Source organism: Mustela putorius, unplaced genomic scaffold (assembly GCF_011764305.1).
Source record: "Mustela putorius furo isolate JIRA1106 unplaced genomic scaffold, ASM1176430v1.1 tig00000166_pilon_pilon_pilon, whole genome shotgun sequence".
Taxonomy (NCBI): domain Eukaryota; kingdom Metazoa; phylum Chordata; class Mammalia; order Carnivora; family Mustelidae; genus Mustela; species Mustela putorius.
In genome coordinates this window covers 5,713,687-5,739,046 of record NW_025421301.1, presented here as the reverse complement: position 1 = coordinate 5,739,046, position 25,360 = coordinate 5,713,687, and the positions used below count along the sequence as shown (strand labels likewise).

General features: G+C 37.7%; 1 protein-coding gene across 1 annotated transcript in view; it reads right to left on the bottom strand.

Moving 5' to 3' along the window:
• The window catches only part of ME1 (malic enzyme 1), a 186,331-nt gene that overhangs the window by 21,448 nt on the left and 139,523 nt on the right, over window positions 1–25,360 (bottom strand). The window contains exons 8-9 of the mRNA XM_004773607.3: window positions 12,816–12,913; window positions 10,517–10,630 (exon numbers count right to left, since the gene is read on the bottom strand). Coding sequence (XP_004773664.2) covers window positions 10,517–10,630; window positions 12,816–12,913 — 212 coding nt within the window. The remainder of the gene's footprint in view (window positions 1–10,516; window positions 10,631–12,815; window positions 12,914–25,360) is intronic.

Here is a 25,360-nt window from a genome sequence, read left to right as displayed (position 1 = left end):
TTGTGAAAAAGACCTGCACCCAACCTATGACTTAGAGCCACCCGGCCAACATTATCAGAGCTACTCCACCTAGCCCTTAGGTATGTGAGAAATAAATCCTTATTGTTGCATGTCACTGATTTTTTGTGGCTTTTGATAACTCAGCAACAGCTGAGTGAGACAGGGGATAATTTTTTTGGATTCAGGGGATAGTTTTAACTTCAGTTATACATTCCATCATTTCTTTTTACTCATTGTTCTTATCTGTTGTTTTGGGGATAAGAGGTTCCTTTTCCTCAAATGATTTAATTACAGTAATGCTTTTACAATCTATCTGAACCTCAATGCTCTTATTACTGCTTACTTATTTGGCCAAGAAAATAATCTTGTGGGGCACCCGGGTGGCTCAGTTGTTAGGCATCTGCCTTCGGCTCAGGTCCTGATCCCAGGGTCTTGGGATCCAGCCCCGCATCAGGCTCCTTTCTCCACAGGAAGCCGACTTTCCCTCTCCCACTCCCCTTGCTTGTGTTCCTGCTCTTGTTATCTCTGTCAAATAAATCAAAAAAATCTTTAAAAAAAAAAATCTTGCATTATCGGAAAAGAAAGAAAAATTCTGGTCTTGGATAGGAATAAAAACTTGGAACGATTTGAGAGTTATAGTATTTAACTAAATTATTTCTGAACTATTTCTGGAAATAGTATAAGCTAAAATTCATGACTATTTTTGTTCTCACGACAATGAAAATTTCTAGGACAGATACTAAATAAAGTTGCAGCTTGGGGAGACATATTTCCGGGGAATAATAACTTTTAGCTTCCAGCATTCTAAACTAAATACAATGTGTTTTGGGTTATTGCTCTTTCCCAGAAATGCATATACTCAATTTCAAGTATAAAGATATTAGACTAATATCTACCCGAGGCTAGACATGGCAAATGCTATGGAACTCCACATTGTTTCTAGCATGGTTCCTGCACATCTGAGGCTAAAGGGCTAAATGAGATCTTGCAGCTAGAGCTTCTACTTTCAACACAGCGGTCACCAAGCTGAGGTACCTTCAAAGGACCTTGAGGGAGACAATGCACATCATGAAGCAGTGGGCATATGGCTCTTCCCCAAGCCTATGGTAGTGCTTGTTCGTTTTCAGGCAAAAGCAGGAGTCTCTAGTGTCTAGCCCAACACCCACAAGTGAGGCCCAAGTAATGGTGGTGGTAGCGGCCACCATATTTGGCAGCTTTCCTGTTTTGGCAGAGACTGATTCTCCAGCCCGCAGTTAACAGCAGTTTCCTCACTAATGCAGATACGCATTACAGCTATTCCTGAACACTGAGCCTGTGTCTACTTCCTCTTTGGTTTTCCTTAAAGATTTTATTGATTTACTTGAGAGAGAGAGCAAATGAGTGGGGGCCAGGGGGGAGGAGAAGCAGGCTTCCTGCTGAGCAGGAATCCCAACTTGGGCTCAATCCCAAGGTTCTGGGATCATGACCTGAGCTGAAAGCAGACACTTAATGGACTGAGCCACGAAGGCGCCCCATGTGTCTACTTCTTCTAAGGTTTAGAGATTTGTATTTCACAATGTTTTTATGGACAAGGGAACTTTAATGTGTGCTATGTTCTCTAACAGAAAAAGATCTCAGGATAATTATTCAAACTACTCCAAACTGACTAGAGTCACCGCAACACAATGTTATGTAATCTTCAGGGCTGCTGGGAAAATGCATAACTCAGAGAGAAGACAGTGTATCACAGGGTTTGCCTACTGGTCTTTTCTGTTTTCCACCTGACAAAATGTAAGCATTATGCAAATATAATTCAATAAATTTACTATAGTATCTGAAAATGTCATATTACTTTTTCTTTTAAGATTTTGTTTTTAAGTAATTTCTACCTCCATTGTGGGGTTTGAACTTACAAACCCTAGATCAAAAGTCACATTCTCCACTGACTGAGCCAGACAGGCACCCCCTGAAAAGGTCAATTTTATATCCAAATCCTGAAACCCTTTTCATCTATGGTAGAGAATCCTAATTGTCCACCAATAGTCATGTTCTCCTTTTTAAATTTTTTTTAAGTTCTATTTTTGTAATCTCTGCTCAGTATGGGGCTCAAATTTACAACCCCAAGATCAAGAGTTGCATGTTGTTCTGACTGAGCCAGCCAGGTACCTCATGTTCTCCTGTTGTTGTTGTTTTAATTATATTGTTGTGAAAACACAATATGAAATCTTAAATTTTTAGGTGTACAATCTCTCTTTAAAAAAAAAAACAACAGCATTTTTTTCATTCACTCCTTTTTGATAATAAAACTTCCCAGTTTTAGCCAATCACATTACTACCCAGGTGGATGCTCTTTTCTAGACTCCTTGCAGCCTAGAGTGCCTTGAGACTTTCTCTGGTCAAAAGGACGGAGTCAAAGTGATGTGTACAACTTCTGACCCAGCTACCCTGTCCCCGTCTTGCCCCGCCCCCAATCCCTGCCCCATCCATTCCCCACCCTCTCTCCCTGGCTGGCTGGAACAGTGAGACCTGGAAAGCTTCTCTGTACCCAGGGATAGATGATAGACACACAGATGCCCCTTTTCTGCCTACCTACATACTATTAAGTGACAAAGAGATAAATTTCAACTTAAGTTACCATATTTTGGGGTCTCTTTGTATAACAATTTAACTTAAAATCTAACCAATCCGTACCTTTAGGCTAGAAGTCTCTTCATTTCATATCTGAAAATAGCACATATACAGTCAGGAAGAAATTGCCTTGACAAACCCTTATCTTCTGGGAAGGCCAATGAGCAAAACATTAAAATCAAGAAATTTTTCCAGATTCATAGCAAAGTAAATTCTACCACTTCTCTATACTTAAACAATTGTTGTTTTTTATTCCCAAATTCTTGGCTCACTGCATTTTAATACAATTCATTTTTTTTTCAATTTTGTATCATTGGCTGTAAATAATCTTCTGCGTAGGGGCGGCGCTGGGTGGCTCAGGCTGTTAAGCATCTAACTCTTGGTTTCAGCTTTGGTCATGGTTTCAGGGTCCTGTGGCTGAGCCCACACTGAACTCTGATGCCCAGCACGGAGCCTGCTTGTCCCTTTCCCTTTGCTGCTCCCCTCACTTGTGCTCTCCCTCCCTCCGTCTCTCTCTCCCTCAAATATATAAATAAAATCTTTAAAAAAATAGCATTTTGTATATTTGAAAACAGATACTGAATCACACTGTTTCCTTTCCCAAGGGAGGAACCCTGATGTTTTTAATCTACTTTTTTACTTGAACCCATCTCTCTTCCCTATCACAGTTAGTGGCTCAACTGAACTCTCATATGCTCTTGTTCCCCTCTGGATACCACAGAACTGAAAACTGCACTGGAATAACCAGTGTTGAATATGGCCAAGGAAGACCACACTTCCTAGATCTGGCTTTAAATGTTCTATTATTGCATTCTACCATCATGTTTTCTTCTTTAATAGCAGTAAAATATGATCAGTCTTCCCCTGTGGTTTACTTCAAGTAGAAAGGAGAAACCCCACAGAAAGGATGGTAGGGGAAAGGAACATCGGGAAGATTTCCAGAACTATCAATAGAAATAGGAAAGACTAAAAAAGAGGAAAACATGCCACTGCTTTGTTTATTTTAAAGAGTGCTTAGGCTAGCCAAACAGTAAGATTCCACACAATCCATGGAAAAATGGCCTGGCCCAAAGCAAGAGGTAGAAGAATCAAGAGAAGAATCACAGTGAAGGCTTGCTGAGGGCATCTGGTGTTCCTAGTCTGAGAAAACAACCAGTTCTTGACCATTTAACTTACTGACAAACTACATGACAAGGCGAATACATCCAAAATTCTTCTGGTATACAGTTTAAAATAAGTTCACACATGATCTCTCTAAAATTGGAAATCTATTCATTTTCATTGATTGCTATAAATATAGCATTAATTTGTGATAAATTTTATTGGCTAGGGACATGAATAAATCACTAGTAGCAGAATGTATTCTAATAGTTAACAGCAAATAAATTTATGTTACTCCTGAAAACTTCTCATGATATTCAGAAAAGTAAATAAAAGCTCCCCAGTGAGACACAGAAAAACGCCATCCACAAATGCTAGAGAGAAAACATGGGACTAAGGCTCCGGATCACAGCCCCAGGCTCTTCCCTTCACGCATGACCTAGGGCATGTCCTTTGAGACTTCCATGGATGTTGATTTCTCCTTCTATACAAACAGTTTGGATTAGTGGTGAGGACAATGTGATGAAAGTGAGCCAGATCTGAACTTTCCAGAGCACCAGACTCACCTCAGGAAAGAGATTCCTGAGCCCTGCTTTCAGATATTCTAATTTAAGTCCAGGAGGAGGCTCTGGAATCTGTGAATTTTTTTTTTTTTAAAGTCTCCCAGGCGACTAAGATGATGTCCAGTTTTGAGAATCACTGCACCAACTGATTTATCAGATTTCTACCAGATGCATTTTAAAAAGATATGTGATATATTTCAAAAACATACAAAATGCTTTTTCTTTTACTAAAGAAGAAAAGCTATAGAACAACCAATTATTATTCACAAATTTCTAGTACTGCTTTTTTTGACTGACAACTTTACATACAATGAAAAATATTTAATGTTTAAATCTCCTGAATTTCCTGGAATGAGAAGCAAATTACAAAGAAGATGGATAACCATTGTATGAAAGGCAAAGGTATATGATTTCAGCATGAACACTTTGCTTTCTGAATCACAGCAACAGCACAGGCAGCGCCCAGCCAGCTGAAGCCAGATCTTGACCCAGTAAGAAACACAGATTACCCACAACCTCTCCCCCAAAGGCTTGATTCTTTCTGGTGACTTAGGAAGGCCAGGAATCATGAAATGGAATACAAGCACCACTGAAAGCCTCTACTTGCCAAAAACAGAAGAATCAAAAGACAAAAAGCAAGGTCTCTCAAGTAACTGCTGTACCATTTTCAAAGTCTATTTGAAGAGCTGGTTTAGATGAAGAAAATTCTGGAATGGGACCTCTAGGTCTGGCGGTATTAAGGCAACTGCCTACACCTTCAGACTTCTATTTTCCAAACCAATGGCTCATTTTCCTCCTTCTTTCAAAATCTGATTTGGAGTCCATATTCTTTATGCTACTCCTGTCCGTTGGATATGGATATAGAAGATTTCTTGTCTATTCATTCCCACTTCCAGGATCCCTTACTCAAACACTTTTTGCCTTCTTTTAGCAAAGTGAACATGGGCATTTCTTATTGTAGAAATCCCAAATCCTGTGTGTGTTTTTTTAAAGAGTCTTTAATTACACCAAATGTATTATGGATAGCTGAGATTTTTTTTTTTTGAGTGTTATTATTTCTTCAATCTCCCCTACCCCTTATTTTGTGCTGATTCTTAGGAGAGGAGAGAAGATATAGCTAAACCATACTGAATTACTACCTTTTTCAAAAGTACAGATGTTCTGGTGCGGGTGGAAAGGATAGGTAGCAAAGACCTCAATATTTGGGGTTAGCATTTCATGGCCCACGATAGATAGAAAAAATTAACTATGGATTGTTACTGATAAATATTTATTCCTTCCTACACACAGGCACTAGAAGACTTCTTCCACAAGGGTTTTCGTTTGCCTTCTCTTAGAATCCATGCCTGCTTGGATATTTTGCCCCATTGCACTGGCCAGGTCTGCTGTCAGGTGATCAGTTTATCAGAGTTGAACTTGGCCCCTCTCTGCATCTGTACACGGGGCCCTCCTTGCAGACTGCCAATGCCATTTCACTGCCAGAATAATTATCACCTTGTCTGATGATGACAGAACTCCATAAATGAGGGAACCACGCAGTATACTTTTTAGTTTCTGGTTTTATGTCTTTAAAAAGTGAAGGAGTTTATTCTATGTTATGTATTATAAAAAATTACATGACAAATAAATAAAATTAATAAAATGATGCTTATTGGTTTTCAGGAGAGGTTGTGAAAGTACTAAGGATAAAGGACAAAAAACAAAAAATCATGTAAATCTGAAAGCAAGATTATACTAATTTATAAGTTATCCTCAGACTTACTAGTTCTATAACAAAGATCAACATAATAATTTTGACTTTTTAAAAACTTGAAAGAAAAAGTGGTTAATTGAAGCTTCATGCTTCTTTTATATTAAATAGCACATAAGCTGTTAAATATATAACAATCTTTTAAAATGTAACTTTATCTTGGCAAGCAGAATATATGCAGTTCTTTATTCTGGCAAGTAAAAGACATGAGGTAAGAGTGACTGATTAGGTCTAGGCAACAAACTTCACAGTTATTCCAAGTATTGTAATCCACAGAATTTGGAGTCTCACTTTAGTAAATCTATACTAAAATTATTTGAGATGCTAAAATCTGTATATTTTCTATAAAGATTTCACATAAAAATGTCATTAGAAATCACAAAAGAAATCCACAGTCATAGACTTCCACTTTTTTTTTTTAGATATTTACATGTATTACATCCCTAAATACAATGTAATTTGTATATCTTTTTTTCCATGGCTCCAACTTTTTACATGCAGATATTCCCAAAATCTCTATCTGCAGAAGCCAAGACCCTTATCCTGAGTGTCTGTCTTATACCTCTGATTGCCACGGGGACATCTCCATGAGATCAGCAAAGGTAACTTTAACCCTAACTTGCTATGTCCAAGCTGAATGACATGATCTTTCTTTTTATTTAAAAGATTTTATTTATTTATTTGACAGACAGAGATCACAAGTAGGCAGAGAGGCAGGCAGATAGAGAGGAAGTGAAGCAGGCCCCCTGCTGAGCAGAGAGCCCGATGTGGGACTCGATCCCAGGACCCTGAGATCATGACCCCAGCTGAAGGCAGCGGCTTAACCCACTGAGCCACCCAGGCGCCCCCCATTATCTTTCTCTTAAACATGATCTCTTCATTATTCCTTTTCTATAGTAATAACCACATCATTTATCCAGACACCCAAGGAGTCCTGCTAGATTCCTGCCTATACCACCCTTCCCTATTCCTCCCTCCATATATAGTGGTTACTAAGTATGCCAATCCTGTTTACTAAACATCTACTGAATAAAATGTCTTTCACTTACCCCCCATAATCACTGCTTTATTTCAGGCACCGATGAATTTTTATTACTACAACAGCTTTGTAACTAGTTTCCTTTACTCCGTTTGCCCTCATTTCAATCCATCCTCCACAATGCCTAGAGTGACAAGACACTAACCCCTTCTGCATAAGTTTCTTCAATTGTTCATTGTCAGGATTTAGAAGAGCCTTTGTCACTGGTCAGTCATCTGCTTCCTTTCAAATCTAAGCCCTGAATGTCTTTTATAGTGAAATATCCTCTTTAGCAAATACTCTTCCTCTGCCTGGAAGGCCATTCATCAATCATTTATTAACAAAATATGTATTGCCAATTATGTGCTAGACACTATGCAAGGCTTTGAAGACACAGAGAGATGAAAGACATGATCACAGGTTCAGCCAAGATCTCCTAGTGAAATTTCCATAATACTTCCCTTGTCTCACTTCCAGATAGGAGACATTTAAAACATCTGTGGAGACTCAAGAACTCCTAACTCTTCCTTTCAAACTGAGGTAAAGAAACACCTTTTCTAGGAACCCTCCTCTGCAGGTCCATTCTTCTCCTCAGTGCAGCTGGGAACTTCATTTCCAGGGCACCCCTGGTAGCAAGAATGTATTTCTATAACACTTTCATATAGAGACGTAACTTTCAGATTGATTTCTTCCCACTAGTTTGTGGGCCTCCTGAGACCAAGGGATTTACTAAGTCCTAGAGTCTAGTACGATGCCTGACCAAGAGGCAATTTCATTCAGCAAATCTCATTTCATGATCATGATATAAGTTGTGTGCTCAAAATGTATAACTTTCTCTCTCTATTTATGACGATTCTTCAAAGCTATAGCAGTTTTTAAGCCAAAAAATTTTAAACTTTGTTTTTCTTATATTATAAAAAATTACATTTCAAGTTAATAAAATTAATAAAATGATTATTATTTGATTCTCGGGAGATATTGTGAAAGTACTGCCTGTCTTATCTTACTTTCTTATGCTCATTTGCCACAAAAAGTTATGCATATACTCTTTATTAAGGCAAAATTTGTCTATATTAGTTTAAAACCTTTTTTCTAGCTTTAAAAGAACATAATTGCTTAGGAGAATTTGGAATATACAGAAAAGCATTAAAATAATATGTTTTAAGCTAATACATATTTTATACATTTACTTCCATAATTTTATATGCAACTCAATGTTTTTTAGATTTATTATTTATTAGAGAGAGAGAGTATGCATACATGCAAGCAGAGGTAGGGAAACGGCAAAGGAAGAGGGAGAGACAGAATCTGAAGCAGACTCCCCACTGAGCATGGAGACTGACATGGGGCTCAATCCCTGAGATATGACCTAAGCTGAAATCGAGAGACAGCTGCTTAACCACCTGAGCCATGCAAGAGACCTTACAACTCAATTTTTAAAATATAAAATAATAAGATATAACATGGTGTTTTCCTTCTTTCATCTAACATTATATTAGTAAGTCTTTAATGTCATAGTTCTTTAAAAAAATATACGTATATGTATATGGAATGGAATATTATTCAGCCATTAGAAAGGATGAAATCTTACCATTTGCAACAACATGGATGGAGCTAAACAGTTATTATGCTAAGTGAAATAAGTAAGTTGGAGAAAGACAAATACCATATGATTTCACTTGTGTGTAATTTAAGAAACAAAAAAGAGAGAAATTTAAGGGAAAAAAAAGAGAGACAGAGAAGCAAACCAAGAAAGAGACTCTTAACTACAGAGAACAAACTGATGGCTACTACAGGGGAGGTGGGTGAGGGATGGGTGATACGGATAATGGGGATTCCGGAGTATACTTGTGATGAGTAAAGGTATATGTAAGTGTTGAATCACTACACTGTACACCCAAAACTACTATTACATTGAGTGTTAACTAACTAGAATTTAAATGAAAACTTAAAAAATGAAAAGAAAAAAAACATAAAACATTGTGTACATCTCTATTTCTATAAAATATATTCTTACGGGGCGCCTGGGTGGCTCAGTGGATTAAGCCACTGCCTTCGGCCCAGGTCATGATCTTGGGGTCCTAGGATCGAGCCCCGCATCGGGCTCTCTGCTCAGTGGGGAGCCTGCTTCCCTCTCTCTCTCTCTCTGCCTACTTGTGATCTCTACCTGTCAAATAAATAAATAAATGAAATCTTAAAAAAAAATATTCCTACAATGGAAACTATTGGCTCAGAAGCATAAACTTTTAAAGGTCTTGGATACACAAAAGCCAGTTTTCCAGAAAGTTTGTACACCTTCACATTTGCTTCTATACTAAATTCCAGAAGTCTATGCTGATCACTGGTTATTTTACATATTCACCTTCAGGCAGAAAGGGAATTCATGAGTTTTTTTTCTGGCAGTTTAAGGAAGAGCACTTAATGTGCAGTAATATTAATGCCTTATCACTAGAAGTAATATTAATGTATAAGTAATATGAATGCCGTATAACTATGTAGCAATATGGTCAACATACCTAGTCTTTTTTTTTTTTTTTAAGATTTTATTTATTTATTTGACAGAGACCACAAGTAGGCAGAGAGGCAGGCAGAGAGAGAGAGGAGGAAGCAGGCTCGCCGCTAAGCAGAGAGCCCGATGTGGGGCTTGATCCGAGGATCCTGGGATCATGACCTGAGCTGAAGACAGAGGCTTTAACCCACTGAGCCACCCAGGCGCCCCAACCTACCTAGTCTTACTTGGTTCTCACAATAACCTAGGAAGTAGGTCCTGTTATCTTTATTAGAGCTGGGGAACCACCTTGTAGTTAACACTGAACAGCCCACTTATTAAAATCATTCTCAGAATTTCCATTCAAACCCTCAAGAATTTATTCCAGAGAAAGTAGCAGGCAAAAGAGTAGCTATTTCATCATCTGTTCTTTTTTTTTCCTAGCTAGTGTGCAATTTGACAGACAGCCCTTAATAAAAGGAGCTAACCTAGGTGTTTCAGCAACAAACTGCCTCATCTGGAAACTAATTCAAATGCACTGCCAACCTATAGAATTGTAAGGGGCCCTCATACTTCACAGGCTGCTTCTGTAGCCGAGCCGGTCTTTTTTTTCAGAAGAGTATCAATATCATTGTATGACATGGTCATTCATGTAAAATGGCTAGTCTTTTAACACAGTGTTGGGGGTAAGATGAGTGGAAGTAGTGATAATCTTTGAGATGGGCACCCAGAATAGCACATTAATTTTTCTTCAGTTGGAAATGTCAAATTCTTTTTTTTTTTTTTAAGATTTTATTTATTTATTTGACAGACAGAGACCATAAGCAGGCAGACAGGCAGAGAGAGGGAGAGGAGGAAGCAGGCTCCCTGCAGAGCAGAGAGCTCGATGCGGGACTCGATCCCAGGACCCTGAGATCATGACCTGAGCCGAAGGCAGCGGCCCAACCCACTGAGCCACCCAGGCGCCCCGGGAAATGTCAAATTCTTACCTTAACTATTAATCCTTTTGAGTCAACCAACCATATCTTCTTCATGGCTTTCTCTTTTGGTAAACCTTCTTTTTGCATGGCCATTACAATCAGGTGTGCAATCCCTAAGGCAGCCTGAGAAGGACATTATGAAAACAAAACTTGGAAAAGTTTTTCCACATAATAACTTACCAAGAGTTACATTTCCCTCCATTTTATCTTTGTTAATAAGAAAGAACAAAATGGTTCCACTGACTTAAAAAGCTATATTCCTTCATTTATACTGAGAGCAAAGTATTTTTGTCACATTTTGGAGTAAGCTAATGAACAATTTTCTACTCTTCTTATCACAACAGAACCACTATTATGTGGTTTGCTCTTTAGCTACAGATAAACCAGTGATATCCTGACTGTCATTACTTTAATCCTGTTAATGCAATTAAGATTTGCTCTAATGAGAAAATATTGAGCTTAAAAGAATGGCCTGGTCAGCCTTGCTTATTGGACTGTATTGTTTATTGTTGGGTTCCAGCTCCTCTAATTGAATTTGAAGAATGAAGCCTGGTCATTTGGATGGGAACTTGACCAATTAGGCAACAGAATAAAACACATAAATTCTCTGTCCCCAAGCATTTATTTATTCTGTTAATTTGGACAAAGAAAGTACTGTGAAATCTCTTGCAAGATTAAAGGAATCAACTTCTTTGGTATTTGATAAATTTTGTGATAATCTGTGAACATCCAAAACCTTTTCAGGGACAAACAAGCACCAGTTTTGAATCATCCAACCATGAATACCTCTGCCCTGCTGAGTATCAAGAAGTGGCCTGTACCATTCATCAAAAACCCTTTGGAAATTCAAAGAATTTGAACTCAAATAAGTTGACTAAAAGTAAATACAGCATGTAACAGCCACACAAATAAAAAACTCAAAAACAAACAAACAACAAAAAAGCAAACAAAAAAAACCCTCGAATTTTAATAAGATGTAATTTAGCCTTGATTTTTATTTTGATGTGAAAATGAACTTGTAATTTACGTTCTGAATACTTTGACATGTATATCTTGGCATTTAAGATTTAGCTTTGCGTATTTCATTTTAAGAACTAAATCAAAACCAACACAATATACAAAATTTCTACCAGTATAATACATTTAATCATATTTAATTTAAAAATCTGAAGCTTCTTATATAACCACAAAAGTATTTCTCCATTCATTATATTCTATAATTCTAAACAGATTTGGGCAGCTTTCTCACAAGAAGCTCAAACTCAATTGACATTTTAATTTCTATTTTAGGGGGTGAATTATCACTGGAGTCTAGTTTTCTTCTTTCAAATGATTAACTCATAACAAAAGAGAACAAAAAACAGCCCACTTTTGCCTCCCTGCCATCTCCTTCCAGCAATTATAAATGTTTTGCTTCTTTTGCATGGGAACAATGCACAACAAGTCTCCATTCAAATATTTTTTTTTTCTTAAAAACTTGTATGTAGTTATATATGTGCACACTGGCTTGTGAGTCAAATTAAGAAAACTCTCATAGGTGCTTCCAGAGGATACTAAAAGTGTCAGATATAGTATCTTAAATACTTCCAGGCTTTTTTTTTTTTTAAGGTTTTATTTATTTATCTGACAGACAGAGATCACAAGTTGGCAGAGAGGCAGGCAGAGAGAGAGCGAGGGGGAAGCAGAGAGCCCAATGCAGGACTTGATCCCAGGACCCTGAGTTCATGACCTGAGCCAAAGGCAGAGGCTTAACCCACTGAATCACCCAGGTGCCCCTACTTACAGGCTTTTATACATAATCACAAAATGTAAACTTTTTGTTCCTGCAAAATATGCAAAATAAAAGACCACGCCATGGTGGCGTGGTCTTTTGTTTTGATAATCTCTAGAAATTTAAGATTGTGGAAAGTATCACTATACTTCTATACTAAAGCCTCCTAAGACAAATGAATATGCCTTAATAAGTAACTGGGGAATCTTTCCAAAAAACCTATAGCTGGGGGCATCTGGGTAGCTCAGTGGGTTAAAGCCTCTGCTTTCAGCTCAGGTCATGATCCCAGGGTCCTGGGATCGAGCCCTGAATTGGGGTCTCTGCTCAGGAGGGAGCCTTCTTCCCCTCTCTCTGCCTGCCTGTCTGCCTACTTGTGATCTCTGTCAAATAAATAAATAAAATCTTAAAAACAAACAAACAGACAAACCTATAGTTGCAAAACACTAAAAATCTGAAAGATATGTCAAATTAATTAATTAATTAAGATAAACTCTATTCATTAATTTAAGGAAATGTAAGTCTTGGATAAGCAGGTACCTCTCCAGCTCCTTGAAACAGTACTGTTTGATCAGACAGTTTGTTCTTGGTTATTCGAAGAGCCGCAAGGATGCCAGCTACTGCCACAGACGCTGTTCCTGAAACAGGTAAGAAATAGCCTTGAGTAAACCTGAATCAGGTCCTGCCAAACTTGACACCTGGAATCTTTATTCACATCTTGAACCCGTCGCACAACAGGGTAACTGGTACAGAAAGGGAACCTGCGGTTGGCTGACTCCGTGCTTACAGGGGAGGTGAAATTCTCAGGCTACTGACATCAGTATTTTAGGATAGCAACTCACTACTATTCCTGATCACTTTCCAAAAAGATTCTGTGACTTAATGTGGTGATTTAATGAATAAGAGCATGGGGTTTGCATTCTTATGTGGATTCCAGCTCAGCCTGTTTACTAGGTGGATGAATTTAGAGACAAAAAATTTTTTTAAGGTTTTATTCATTTATTTGAGAGAGAATGAGAGGGAGAGAGCACAAGCCAGGGGGAGGGGCAGAGAGAGAGGGAGTAGCAGACTCCCTGCTGAGAGCCCAACCAACCACCAGGGCTCAATCCTAGGACCCCAGGATCATGACCTAAGCCCCAAGGCCAGATGCTTAACTGGGGCCACCCAGGTGCCCCTAGAGAAATTATTTTGTATACCAGTTCCCTCATTTGTAAAATAGTTGTACTGTGTGAGATAAAACAGTATTAAGTGCTATTATATTCTTCCACCTAATTACTCTAGGGACTCAGAAACCCATTACTGATCCCTCTATACAAAGCGAGCACGCAGTAAATGCTTGCTGATATTAGTGGTGGTCATAATGATGTTTTCAATACAATCTGGTATTTAACCTTTTAATCGTTGATCTGAAAAAGTGACAGTTAATAGCTATTAAAATCTGGTGTTATGCATCTTTTAATTGGCTTCCTACCTATAATAATCAGGGGTGGGTCCCAAAGGGGCTAGACAAAATTAGTGTAAAATTTACCTACATAAAGATAGTTTTTCCTTATCATGGCCCAGGTTCATAGAAACTTCCAGTTCTACTTTTATTACTTGGACATATAAGCTTTCATAGACCACAGAATGGTTTTCTTGCTTTTAAACATAATTATGTATCTGAACTTTATTGGCTCATGTCTGAAATAAAACTTTGTACCCTCCTGCAGTACTTTCCAGCTGCATCTACATTTTACTCCTCAAAAAAAAACAAAAACAAAAACAAAAAAAAACCGCCAGGAACCTATAATGGTTCCTAGATCCCTCACCTAGGTAGCAAAGCTTAGTTAAACTTTAAACACTCATATTTGGTTTTTTAAAAAATAGACTCAGAATAGTTTGATGAACAACACAATGATAAAGTGTTATATACGCCAAGTGCCGAAGATGAATGAGCATTTTACCATCAGTATGTTTGTTCCTTTCAATCTTTTGGTTCGTTGTTTCTTTCTTGTAGAATGTGGTGGTCATAAATAAGATCATGATAAATGATAATTACTGAAGACCTGTGTGTCGCTTGCATTTTTTAAATTCAGAAACAATGTAAAACATGAAAATAAAATGCTTGCAATTTTGAGCCAGCATTATAATAAATTATGAACTCTGGCGAGTCATATGCATTATGTAGAAGCTAATCTTCTATACATTATTTAAAATGAAAGCCTGTTTTCTTTTGGGAAATACCTAGCAGTGGAATTATTGAATGATATGGTATTTCTATTTTTAAGTTTGGGGGGAATTTCCATATTGTTTTCCCCAATGGCATGCCAATTTGTATTCCCAGCAACAGTGCCTAGGGGTTCCTTTTTCTTCACATATTTGCCAACACTTGTTATTTCTTGTCTTTTTAATTTTTATTTTATTTTATTTTATCCAATCTGACAGACATAAGGTTATATCTCATTATGGCTTTGATTTGCATTTCCCTAACGATGAGTGATGTTGAACATCTTTTCATGTATCTGTTGGCCATCTGTGACTTCTTTGCAAAGATGCATAGTCAGGTCCTCTGCCTATTTCTAATTAGATTATTTGTTTTTTGGTGTTGAGTTTTATAAGTTCTTTCCATATTTTGGATGTTAACCCCTTATTGGATATATCGGCAAACAAATGAAAACACTAATTCAAAAAGATATATGCACCCCTATGTTTACTGCAGCATTATTTACAATAGCTAAGATACGGAAGCAGCCAAAGTGTCCACTGAGAGGTGAATAGATAAAGATGATGCGCTGTGTGTATGTACACACACGCACACAATGCCATAATGAGATCTTGCCATTTACGACATATATGGACCTACAAGACATTAGGCTAAGTGAAGAAAGTCAGACAGAGAAAGACAAATATTTATGTGTGGCATCTAAAAAAATAAATGAATAGGGGCGCCTGGTGGCTCAGTCAGTTAAGCATGCCTTCAGCTCAGGTCATGATTCCAGGGTCCTGGGATCACGCCCCACGTTGGGCTCCCTGTGAATCTATTTCTCCCTCTGCCTGCTGCTCGCTCCCCTTGCTTGTGCATGCTCTCGCTCTCTCTGTATTAAATAAATAAATAAAAACTTTAAACAGAATGAATAAACAAAGAAAAAGCAGAACTAATCTATAAATACAGAGAATTAACAAACTAATCGTTGCCAGAGAGGAAGGATGGGCAAAATGGGGGGACGGCAGTAGGAGATACAGGCTTCTGGTTATAGAATGAGTAAGTCACAGGGATAAAAGGCACAGTGTAAGAAATAATCAATAGTAATGCAACAGTGTTGTGTGGTGACAGATGGTGGCTACACTTGTGGTGATCACAGTGTAAGATATAGGGTTATTGAACCACTCTGTTGTACACCTGACACTCACAACACTATATGTCAACTATACGCAAAAAAATAGTAATAAATAAAATGAAATAAGAGCCTGTGTAAAACTATGGCTGATCTATGCAGAAACAGGATCAGAATGGCTTGTCACTTATATCAAGACAGACTCACAAGAGCAGTTAAACAGAAGAAAAGAGGATTTTAGAAAGGTATGAGCATCCGGTCACTAGATAAGTAGTTACTCACTAATAGTAGCTCAAGCTATTTCAACCTCAGGCTTTTTGAAGTAAACTGGCCTGAAGTTTGGATTTGGGGGACTCTAAGCTCTCTTCCAACCCTGAGATCCTATCATCTTAAGGGTCTCAATAAATTCTACCAGAACCATAAAATCTATCCAGCTGAAGAACCAAAGGTAAAGTATTATCAGCAATCACTGTGTATTATCATTTTGATTTTAAATAGAACTGGGCATTTAAGAACAGAGTAAAATATTTCAGGAGATCCAAACTATAATGTGGTGACTTCTTTATATGGTTACGCTGGATCATTCTGCATTAAAAGCCAAGATGCTTTAAGTCTGTACACATTTCCTCAAATTAGAGAAAGTAAATCTCTGTCTACATTGGATGTCAGAGGCTTCTATTTAAATGTATATTCCATAACATCTCATGAGGACATAAACTTCTCTCCATAGAATTAGTTAATAAAAATCAAAAATATATTTTTAGCACTACCAAAAAGTTAATTTGAGCATGATTCTTGCACATGTCCTAGTCCTACTTCCTGGTACGACTTTGATTTAAAATTTAAATCTACAGTCAAGGAAATAAATGTGGCAAAACAATATTCTATAAAAACGCAAGTTTCACAATAAATTGTTTCAAAGTAATTTTTGTTTTGAGATTGAAAGATAAATTTTTAGGAAAGCAGACAGAGGCAAGCTGAAGTTTCTTCGTGCTATGACTTTTAGAGTACTTATTATTTAACACTGATCAAAGAATGACCTCTACTAATGCAGCAATTTGTTAAATCTGATTGGAATGACTATGTATAACTAGCAAAGGAGACTTACATGTAATCAAATAATTATAATCCTCATGTGCTACTAACTAAATAGATCAGACAGAACTAGAAGCAAGGGAAGCAGGAGTAACTTTGTTGAATCAGGGGCCACAGTATTAGAAGTACATGTCACCCGAGCATGGTATCAAAGGATTAACAGAAGAGGTCCAGGACCTCCGGTAGGGTGAGCATGTGCAAAGACGTGGAGGCAGGGAGGACTGGTCAAAATGAGGGACCGAACACACAATTTAGTTTTCCCTCCCCCCAATAAACTTTACTAAAACACAGAATGAAGATTACAAAAACAAAAAAACAAACAACAAAAAAAACCCATAAAGGAGCCAGAAGAGGATAGCATTTTAGAAGCTAGAAGGCAGATGGGCAAATGGCAACAGACATTAGATGTGAAAAAGCTGACTTCTTGGCCGCCATGGGGAATGCTAAGAAGCAATCGGATTAAGAAAGCAGAACTCTCAAAAGGCCTGGCTATAGGAGGCACCAAGCACCTCTGAAAGTGTAGATGAAGAAGAGGTGAAAACCAGGGGGCTGCTCAAAAATCTGGTGAGAAGTAATTATAACCCAGATTCATTTTCCTCACCTTCTAGCAGATGGTTGACCCTCCACACTCTGGAGGTTTATTTAAAAAACTGGGAAATTTATTTTCTAGAAAGGACATCTGGATTTTAAGACAACAGGCATAAGTGTAAGGCATCGGGAATAATTGGGTGCAAGGATGCCATACTTGAAAAAGAGATTAAATGCAAGTTTATACACTCAATATGGTGGACCCCCAATCTTCCCCTACTTGGCTCAAAGAATAATGGCAAAAGCTCATTCTAGCAGAAAGCTACTATCAGGGGCACCTGGGTGGCTCAATCAGTTGGTTAAGCATCTGCTTTGGGCTCAGGTCAGGATCCCAGACTCCTGGGTTTGAGCCCTTCAATGGGTTCCTTGCTCTTCGGGGCATCTGCTTCTCCCTCTGCTCCTCACCCTGCTTGTGCTCTCTCTCTCTCTCAAATAAATAAATAAAATCTAGAAAAAAAAAAGAAAAGAAAAGAAAAAGAAAAGAAAGCTAATATCAAGAGAGAGACTGAAAAAAATCTTTTCTGTGGAATCTGAGCAGTGTAAGAGAAAACAACAACAAAAAAAAATCCCCCCAAAACCAGAGACTGATACAGAGGATTTCCTGAAAGAAATGGCTCACTCAAATCAAGTATTGGGTCAGTAAAGACCCAGAATACAAGCTCCATTTGTATACCAAACCTCCCAGAATGTAACAGGAAGGAGAACACAGAACACATGTGAAACTGTAGGTATTAGAGTGTTGTTGATACTGGAGAAGAGTTGGGAAAAGATCATGCAGGGACTTCTACTACATACTAACAGTAACTATATATATATATATATATATTTTTTTTTTTTTTTTTTTTAGATTTTTTAAAAATTTATTTGTCAGAGAGAGGGAGAGAGCAAGCACAGGCAGACAGATTGGCAGGCAGAGGCAGAGGGAGAAGCAGGCTCCCTGCAGAGCAAGGAGCCCAATGTGGGACTCGATCCCAGGACGCTGGGATCATGACCTGAGCCGAAGGCAGCTGCTTAACCAACTGAGCCACCCAGGCGTCCCAATATATATATATATATTTATATACATAAAAGTATATACATAAATAAAACTAAAACTATAAGCTTTATAATTATAAAATTAAATAATTATAATTTATTACAGGTAACAGCTGGCTGCTGAAAGATTCTAAATTCAAAGAACAGTGTGAGGAGTAGGTTTGAGAGTTGGAGGCTGGTGGTATGTAGGTAAGTTAGGAAGTCATTGCAATTACTGAGAGGATATTGCAACAATCCAAGAGGGAAGCAAGTTAAGAGGGAGGAAATATTTAAGAGATAAAAATCAACAGGTCTTAGTGATTAAATGTATAGATTGGGTGAGGAAAAAGTCAAGAATTATTATACATTTTCTTGTTTGGATGACTAGAAAAAGTTTGCAAGGAAAACAGGAGTTCAATTTTTGAACTTATGAGCTCTGTCCCTTCTGTCTATGTGCTGCTCAGGGGGCAGTGCCAAGAAGGTAGCTAGATATACATGTCTGGAACTCAGCCTAGAAATCCCGGTCAGAGATAAAGAGATAAATATCTGGAATTTAAAAACCTGTAGTTGTATTTAGGTCATGTGGGTTGATAACACTATTCGGTGAGTGGCTAAAGGAGAGAACCCAAATGAAGAAAAACATTTAAGGAATAAGCAGAAGAATGTAATATAGGGGAAGATGGCTAAGTAAAAAATGGTCAAAGAGGTAGGAGAAGCAAGAAAAGTATGGTACCATGGAACCAAAGGGAAGAAGTAGTGATAAACAGAGAAAGGTCAATCAAGAAAGAAAATGGCAAATAACTACTGGGTCTGGTGATTCCCTCCTGGTGACCTTTCAGAGAGCTATTTTAATTCAATATGCTAGAGCTGAAGCTGGAGGGCAGTGTGCTGAGGAATAAATAAAAGAAGAACAGAAATAGCAGGTGTGGAGTAGCCCTTGGAAGAGCATAGATAAAAGAATGAATGAGAAGGAGATGGGAGTGGGAGGGGAAATGGGCCAACAAAAAATATTTTATTTTTATGTTTTTATGAGAAGAATGACAAGGACTGTTGGAGGAAAGAATTTAGGGTCAAGGGAATTATTTCCAGAATTAAAGCAATTTAAGCATGATATAGGATAATGGGAAGACGGCAGCAGAGAAAAAGAGGCTGAAGACACAAGAAAAGAAGCTATCTACTAATTCTAATGAGCTTTTCTTAATTGGTCTGGCTTCACTATTAGGAAAGCAAAGTAATGTTTTAAAAATTCTGCTCAATTAAATTCTTTAGTAAGAAGATTGTGACAAAATAGTCCTACATTATAATTCTTGTGCCTCTTTTTAAAAATAAATATGACAAAATAAATTCTAATATAAGAAAATAATCCAAAAAAAAAAAAAAAGAAAGAAAATAGTCCAAATAGATTTTTGTCTTCTAGTATAAAGACATCATAACAGAAATGCAGGGGAATGTAATTATGGTGTCTACATACAAAATACAGTGCTTTGGAATAATAATGTTACATCAACTAAGTATTAACTTAGAGTCTACAAATAAGAGGAAAGAGTGTCATCAGAATACTGTTTTTTTCTGTATAACTTATCTTGTATGATACAGTTATATCTAATATTCTTTCACATAATTAAGTGGTGACATGAACAACATCTCTTCTAAGAGATGACAGCAAATACCAAATTACAACATAAACTAGTAACAGTACCACTTTGAAAAGAACACTAATAGAAACAATAGGTTTTGGGGATTAAGTAATGAAAAGATTATATTTTAGGTATCTTTGTGTTACAGCTCAACAACTCAGTAAAAAGTGCTGTCTTTTTACACTTGAAAAATTTATCCATAAGTACATTGTAACAAATGCATTAAACCACTAAAATCCTGATGGACAAAGACTAAAAAGATCACCTATAATCCTACTGCCTAAGTCAAAACATTTTCAACATTCTGATGAATATTCTTACAACTGCTCTCTATATTTGATAATGCAAACTTAAGAAAATTTTAATTTGTAAAAAAAATCTCATGTCATGCCTACTGTTTTAACACACTTTCTGTATGTATTTTGCTATTTTTTTTTGCTATTAAAAATAACATTACATGCCTGCTTGTGCTTTCTCTCTCTCTCTCTCTCTCTGACAAATAAATAAACAAATAAAATCTTAAAAAAAAATTCTCTTTGGGGCGCCTGGGTGGTTCAGAGGGTTAAGCCTCTGCCTTCAGCTCAGGTCATGATCTCGGGGTCCTGGGATCGAGTCCCACATTGGGCTCTCTGCTCAGCAGGGAGCCTGCTTCCCCCTCTCTCTCTGCCTGCCTCTCTTCCTACTTGTGATCTCTCTCTGTTAAATAAATAAAATATTTAAAAATAAATAAAATAACATTACAGTAGAGACTGCATTCCAGAGAGGGCAATGGGTGGCCAGGGCCCTGCTCCAATCCAACACAATCCTCTTTCCCTGCTCTGGGAGGCAGCCCTGTCACCTGCCACCTGGAAAGGGATAGAGCAACGTTTGCCCCTGTCTGGTTCTTCTGGGTTTCTTTGCTAAAAGACTGTGGCTCTTTACCAAAAAAAGAGGCAATCAGAGAAGTGGAAAATACACAACATCAAAACAGAAGTTGATCCATGCTTGATGATGTTCTTTGAAGACGGGAGAAAGGCAGCATATTGTTCTGAGATATGGAAGAACACACTTTTGATGACAATACATCGGTCAAAGAAGGGGTCAATTCTGAGGCAGTTCTGAGGGTGGGGGAAGAGGCCAAGTCCAAGCAAAATCTCACAAAATGAGAAAAGGAATATGCTGTGGGTGTTCGCATGTGATGGACTGCCAGAACAACCCCTGTACAAGCCCAGAGATGCAACAACCCAGCACTGCACCACTTGGTACAGAACACAGTTACCACAGGAATGTTGTCCTTACTTGGAGCCGGCTGTGCATGCTGCTTTTCTACTATAAAATTCTCATACAGACTTACCTCATAGCACCATATTATCTAAAGCTGTTTAAAGAAAGCAAAGGGCATAAAAAAATTCAGATCTCAGGAATCTCTGCTTCCATTATTTTAATGTTAACAGTCACGGAGCTGTTGGATGTCTCCATGGAGCTGGGCTGCTCCCTGGCCAGAGTGCTCATCTCTTCCCAAGGCCACGTGGTTACCAAGGAGACCCTGTCTTAAATTGAGCCTATTTGTGACTTCTTGGTTATCATTTTCCTGGCATCCATATGTAGGTCTTCAGCTGTTTCCCACTTTTGTGGGGTGTCGGAGCTCACCATACTGATGACTTTGTCGATGGTGATCATGCAGTTTGCTCTGGCATCTCCGGGTCTTATCTTCTCTTGCTAAAGACTAGCCTAGGCATCATGTGGATGGTGGCCATGGGGGCCCAAGGGAGCAGGTTCTCTTCCAGCTTGGGAGCAAAACACACAGGGCAGGCATCGTTTCTTAGAGGCATACCTCCTAATCCTGAGTGGGACCATGCTCAGCCTTTGACTGTTCCCTGTGGTGTGGAGAGCAGCATTACCCAGTATGAGCCACCTCCAAGAGATAGCCAAGGCCTGAGGGCTTCCAGATGACCCACGACTGCACAAAGTGAAACCTGTGTGTCAGAATGCAGAAGCTTGGGACACTTCTGTAGTTGTACATTTAGTGCACACTTCTGGGAGCCATCTACACCAGGAACAAAACACTCCATTAAAGGGGGGGGCTTCGTATCAGCCCTGCTTTACAACTATTACTGCCACAGTTTAGGCTCTTCCAGACTAGTTTACTGCATTCGACTGATCAACAACAGTAAGAATATAATGCTGCCTTTTACAAACCAGCTTTACTGTTTTGTTTGGATGTGCCTTTCCTTTTGAAATGAACGTTAACTTCCTATTGTTCCTTCATTAGTTCATGATTTTTGGCTTAAAAAAAATTAGGGTTTTATTTATTGTTCAACCTAAGTATGTTAATATTTGGTATTAACATTTTTGTGATGTGAAATATTAATTCTGGCAATGAGTTTGAGAAGTTACTTATAGTGCTTAAAGCCTGTGTTTTCTACAATGAGACAAGTACCTTCTAAATGTCTTTGTCTTCTAAATGTCTAAATGTCTTTTTATTATAATAATTTAAAGTAAAACCCTTGTGTCGATTTTATTAAGTATATCATTCTTTTAAAATATTTGTTTTGAATCTCAAGAATATATATACATTAAAAAAGATCATTTATGATCAGAGTATAATTAATTGAAAAAGTAACATTCAGTAATAATGTTAATAATAAATAAATAATGTTAGCAATAATAAAATTAATAAATTTTAAAATTAATAAAAATAAATATCCTTATCTAAACAGACATTTCTCCAAAGAAGATACATAAATAGCAAACAGGTAAATGAAAAGGTACTCAACATCACTCAGCATCAGGGAAATGCAGATCAAAACCACATGAGATATCACCTTGTGTCCTAGAACGGCTATTACCAAAGACAAGAAGTAACAAGAGTTGGCAAGGATGTGGAGAAAGGGAACCCACATGTTCTGCTAGCAGAAAAGTAAACTGCTGCGGCCACTATGAAAAAAACTATGGAGATTCTTCAAAAATTAAAAATAAAACTACCATATGAACCAGCAATTTCTCTTCTGGGTATTCATCTAAAGGAAATGAAATCACTATCTGGAAGATATCGGACCCTCATGTTCAGTGAAGTATTATTTACAATTGCCAAGACATGGAAACAATGTGGATGTCCATCGATGGATGAACGCATAAAGAAAATGTGAAACAAATAGAGACACGCACACACCCAATGGAGTATTATTCAGCCGTAAGAAAAGAAGGAAATCCTCATATTTGTGACAAGAGGAATGAATCTTGAGATCATTATGCTAAATGAAGTAAGTCAGATGGAGAAAGAGAACTACTATAGGAGCTCACTTATATGTGGACTCTAAAACAAGCAAACAAAAACAATTCACAGATAAGGAGAAGAGAATGGTGATTGCCTGAGGTTGGGGGTAGGAGTGGGGAGGGTGGAAAAACAGCATGAAGGTTGTCAAAAGGTACAAACTTCTAAGTAAGTCCTGCAGATGTAATGCACAGCATGGTGACTACAGTTAACAACATCATATTGTACATTTCAAAGTTGCCAACAGCCCATTTTAAAAGTTCTCATCACAAGAAAAAAAACCTGTAATCATATGTGGTGATGATGGATGTTAACTTACTATGGTAATCATTTTGCACTATATACATATATAACTCATTATGCTGGACACCTAAAACCAATACAACGTGATATGTTAGTTATCTCAATTTAAAAAGTAAATGCATATTTAAAATAAACAAATAAATGCCCTTGCACATTTGCTTTACACACCTTTATCTGCTCAGGATAAATTTCTAAAAAGAAAACTGCTGGCTCAAAGAACTGTATGTTTTAAGGTTTTTGATTTTTTTTTTTAAAGATTTTATTTATTTATTTGACAGAGAGAAATCACAAGTAGTCAGAGAGGCAGGCAGAGAGAGAGAGGGAAGCAGGCTCCCTGCTGAGCAGAGAGCCCGATGCGGGACTAGATCCCAGGACCCTGAGATCATGACCTGAGCCGAAGGCAGTGGCTTAACCCACTGAGCCACCCAGGCGCCCCTTTAAGGTTTTGGATATACCCTGCCTCCCCAAGAGTTGCACCACTTTATATTTCCATCAGTATATAAGAGTGCATATCTTCTTACAGCATCACTAACACTGGGATTATAATAAAAATTTTGGACATTTTGATAGAGAAAATCAGTTTCTCATTTGCCATTTCATAAGCATTTTAGAACTTAACGGCATTGAACTTTGAAGCAGGTTTTCTGGCCAGTGGTCTCCTTTTGTGCAAAGTCTGTTCTTACCATGTCTGATTTTTATCTTTTCAATGACCAAAGCATTTAGTATAAGATTGGGCAGTATTTACGTTATTTTAAAAAAAATCTTAACAATCAAACTAGTTTATTATGGCTAAAACTTCTACATAAAATATTTACAATGTCATGGTAGAAAACAACCATTCCAGAGAGGTCATTATGAGAACAACACTCTTTATAATTGATTTTATTTATTTATTTATTTATTTATAAGATTTTATTTATTTATTTATTTATCAGAGAGAGAGAGGGAGAGAGAGCGAGCACAGGCAGACAGAATGGCAGGCTGAGGCAGAGGGAAAAGCAGGCTCCCTGCCAAGCAAGGAGCCCGATGTGGGACTCGATCCCAGGACGCTGGGATCATGACCTGAGCCGAAGGCAGCTGCTTAACCAGCTGAGCCACCTAAGCGTCCCTATAATTGACTTTAAATGACCAAACGATGAGACATTATTTTCATCTGAACTGGCTAAATTCTGATAGTCTCCTGAATATATTATTAAATGTTCAATTTATTTCCTATTTTTTTTTCTTTTTAAGATTTTGTTTATTTGACAGAGACATAGCAAAGTAGGGAACACAAGCAGGGGGAGCAAGAGAAAGAGAAACAGGCTTCTTGCTGAGCAGGGAGCCCAATGTGGGACTCCCTCCCAGGATCCTGGGATCATGACCTGAGCTGAAGGCAGACACTTAATGACTGAGCCATTCAGAAGCCCCGTAGTGTCCAATTTCTTAATAGATTTAACCAGCACATTTTCCCAGTTAAATATAATTTATAGTTAGAATGCATTAAAGTCCAAATCTCTACCCAAGACCAAAATCTCTATCGTTTAAAAATATTTTAGATCAGTAATGTAGAATTTTAAGTATTTTTAAAATCAAATACTTTTCATAAGCTATCTTTAAATAACATAAATGTTCAAAAAAGAAAAAAAAAAAGTTCTCCCAAGGGTTCAGTGTGAAACATTTATTTACATGGTAAAGCAGTAATAGCTACATAATTATTTTCCTTGGCCCCAAAAAGCAATTTCTATGCCCACAATGGGGAAAGTATTACATTGTGGGCAAAATGGTAAAAACATAAGGTTAAAAAGGTAAAATGGAAACATATGGGGGAAAAGTGTCACTAGGGACACTATTTTGGTATGGAGAAATGCACAAAATGGTCTGGTCATTTCTAATCAGAAT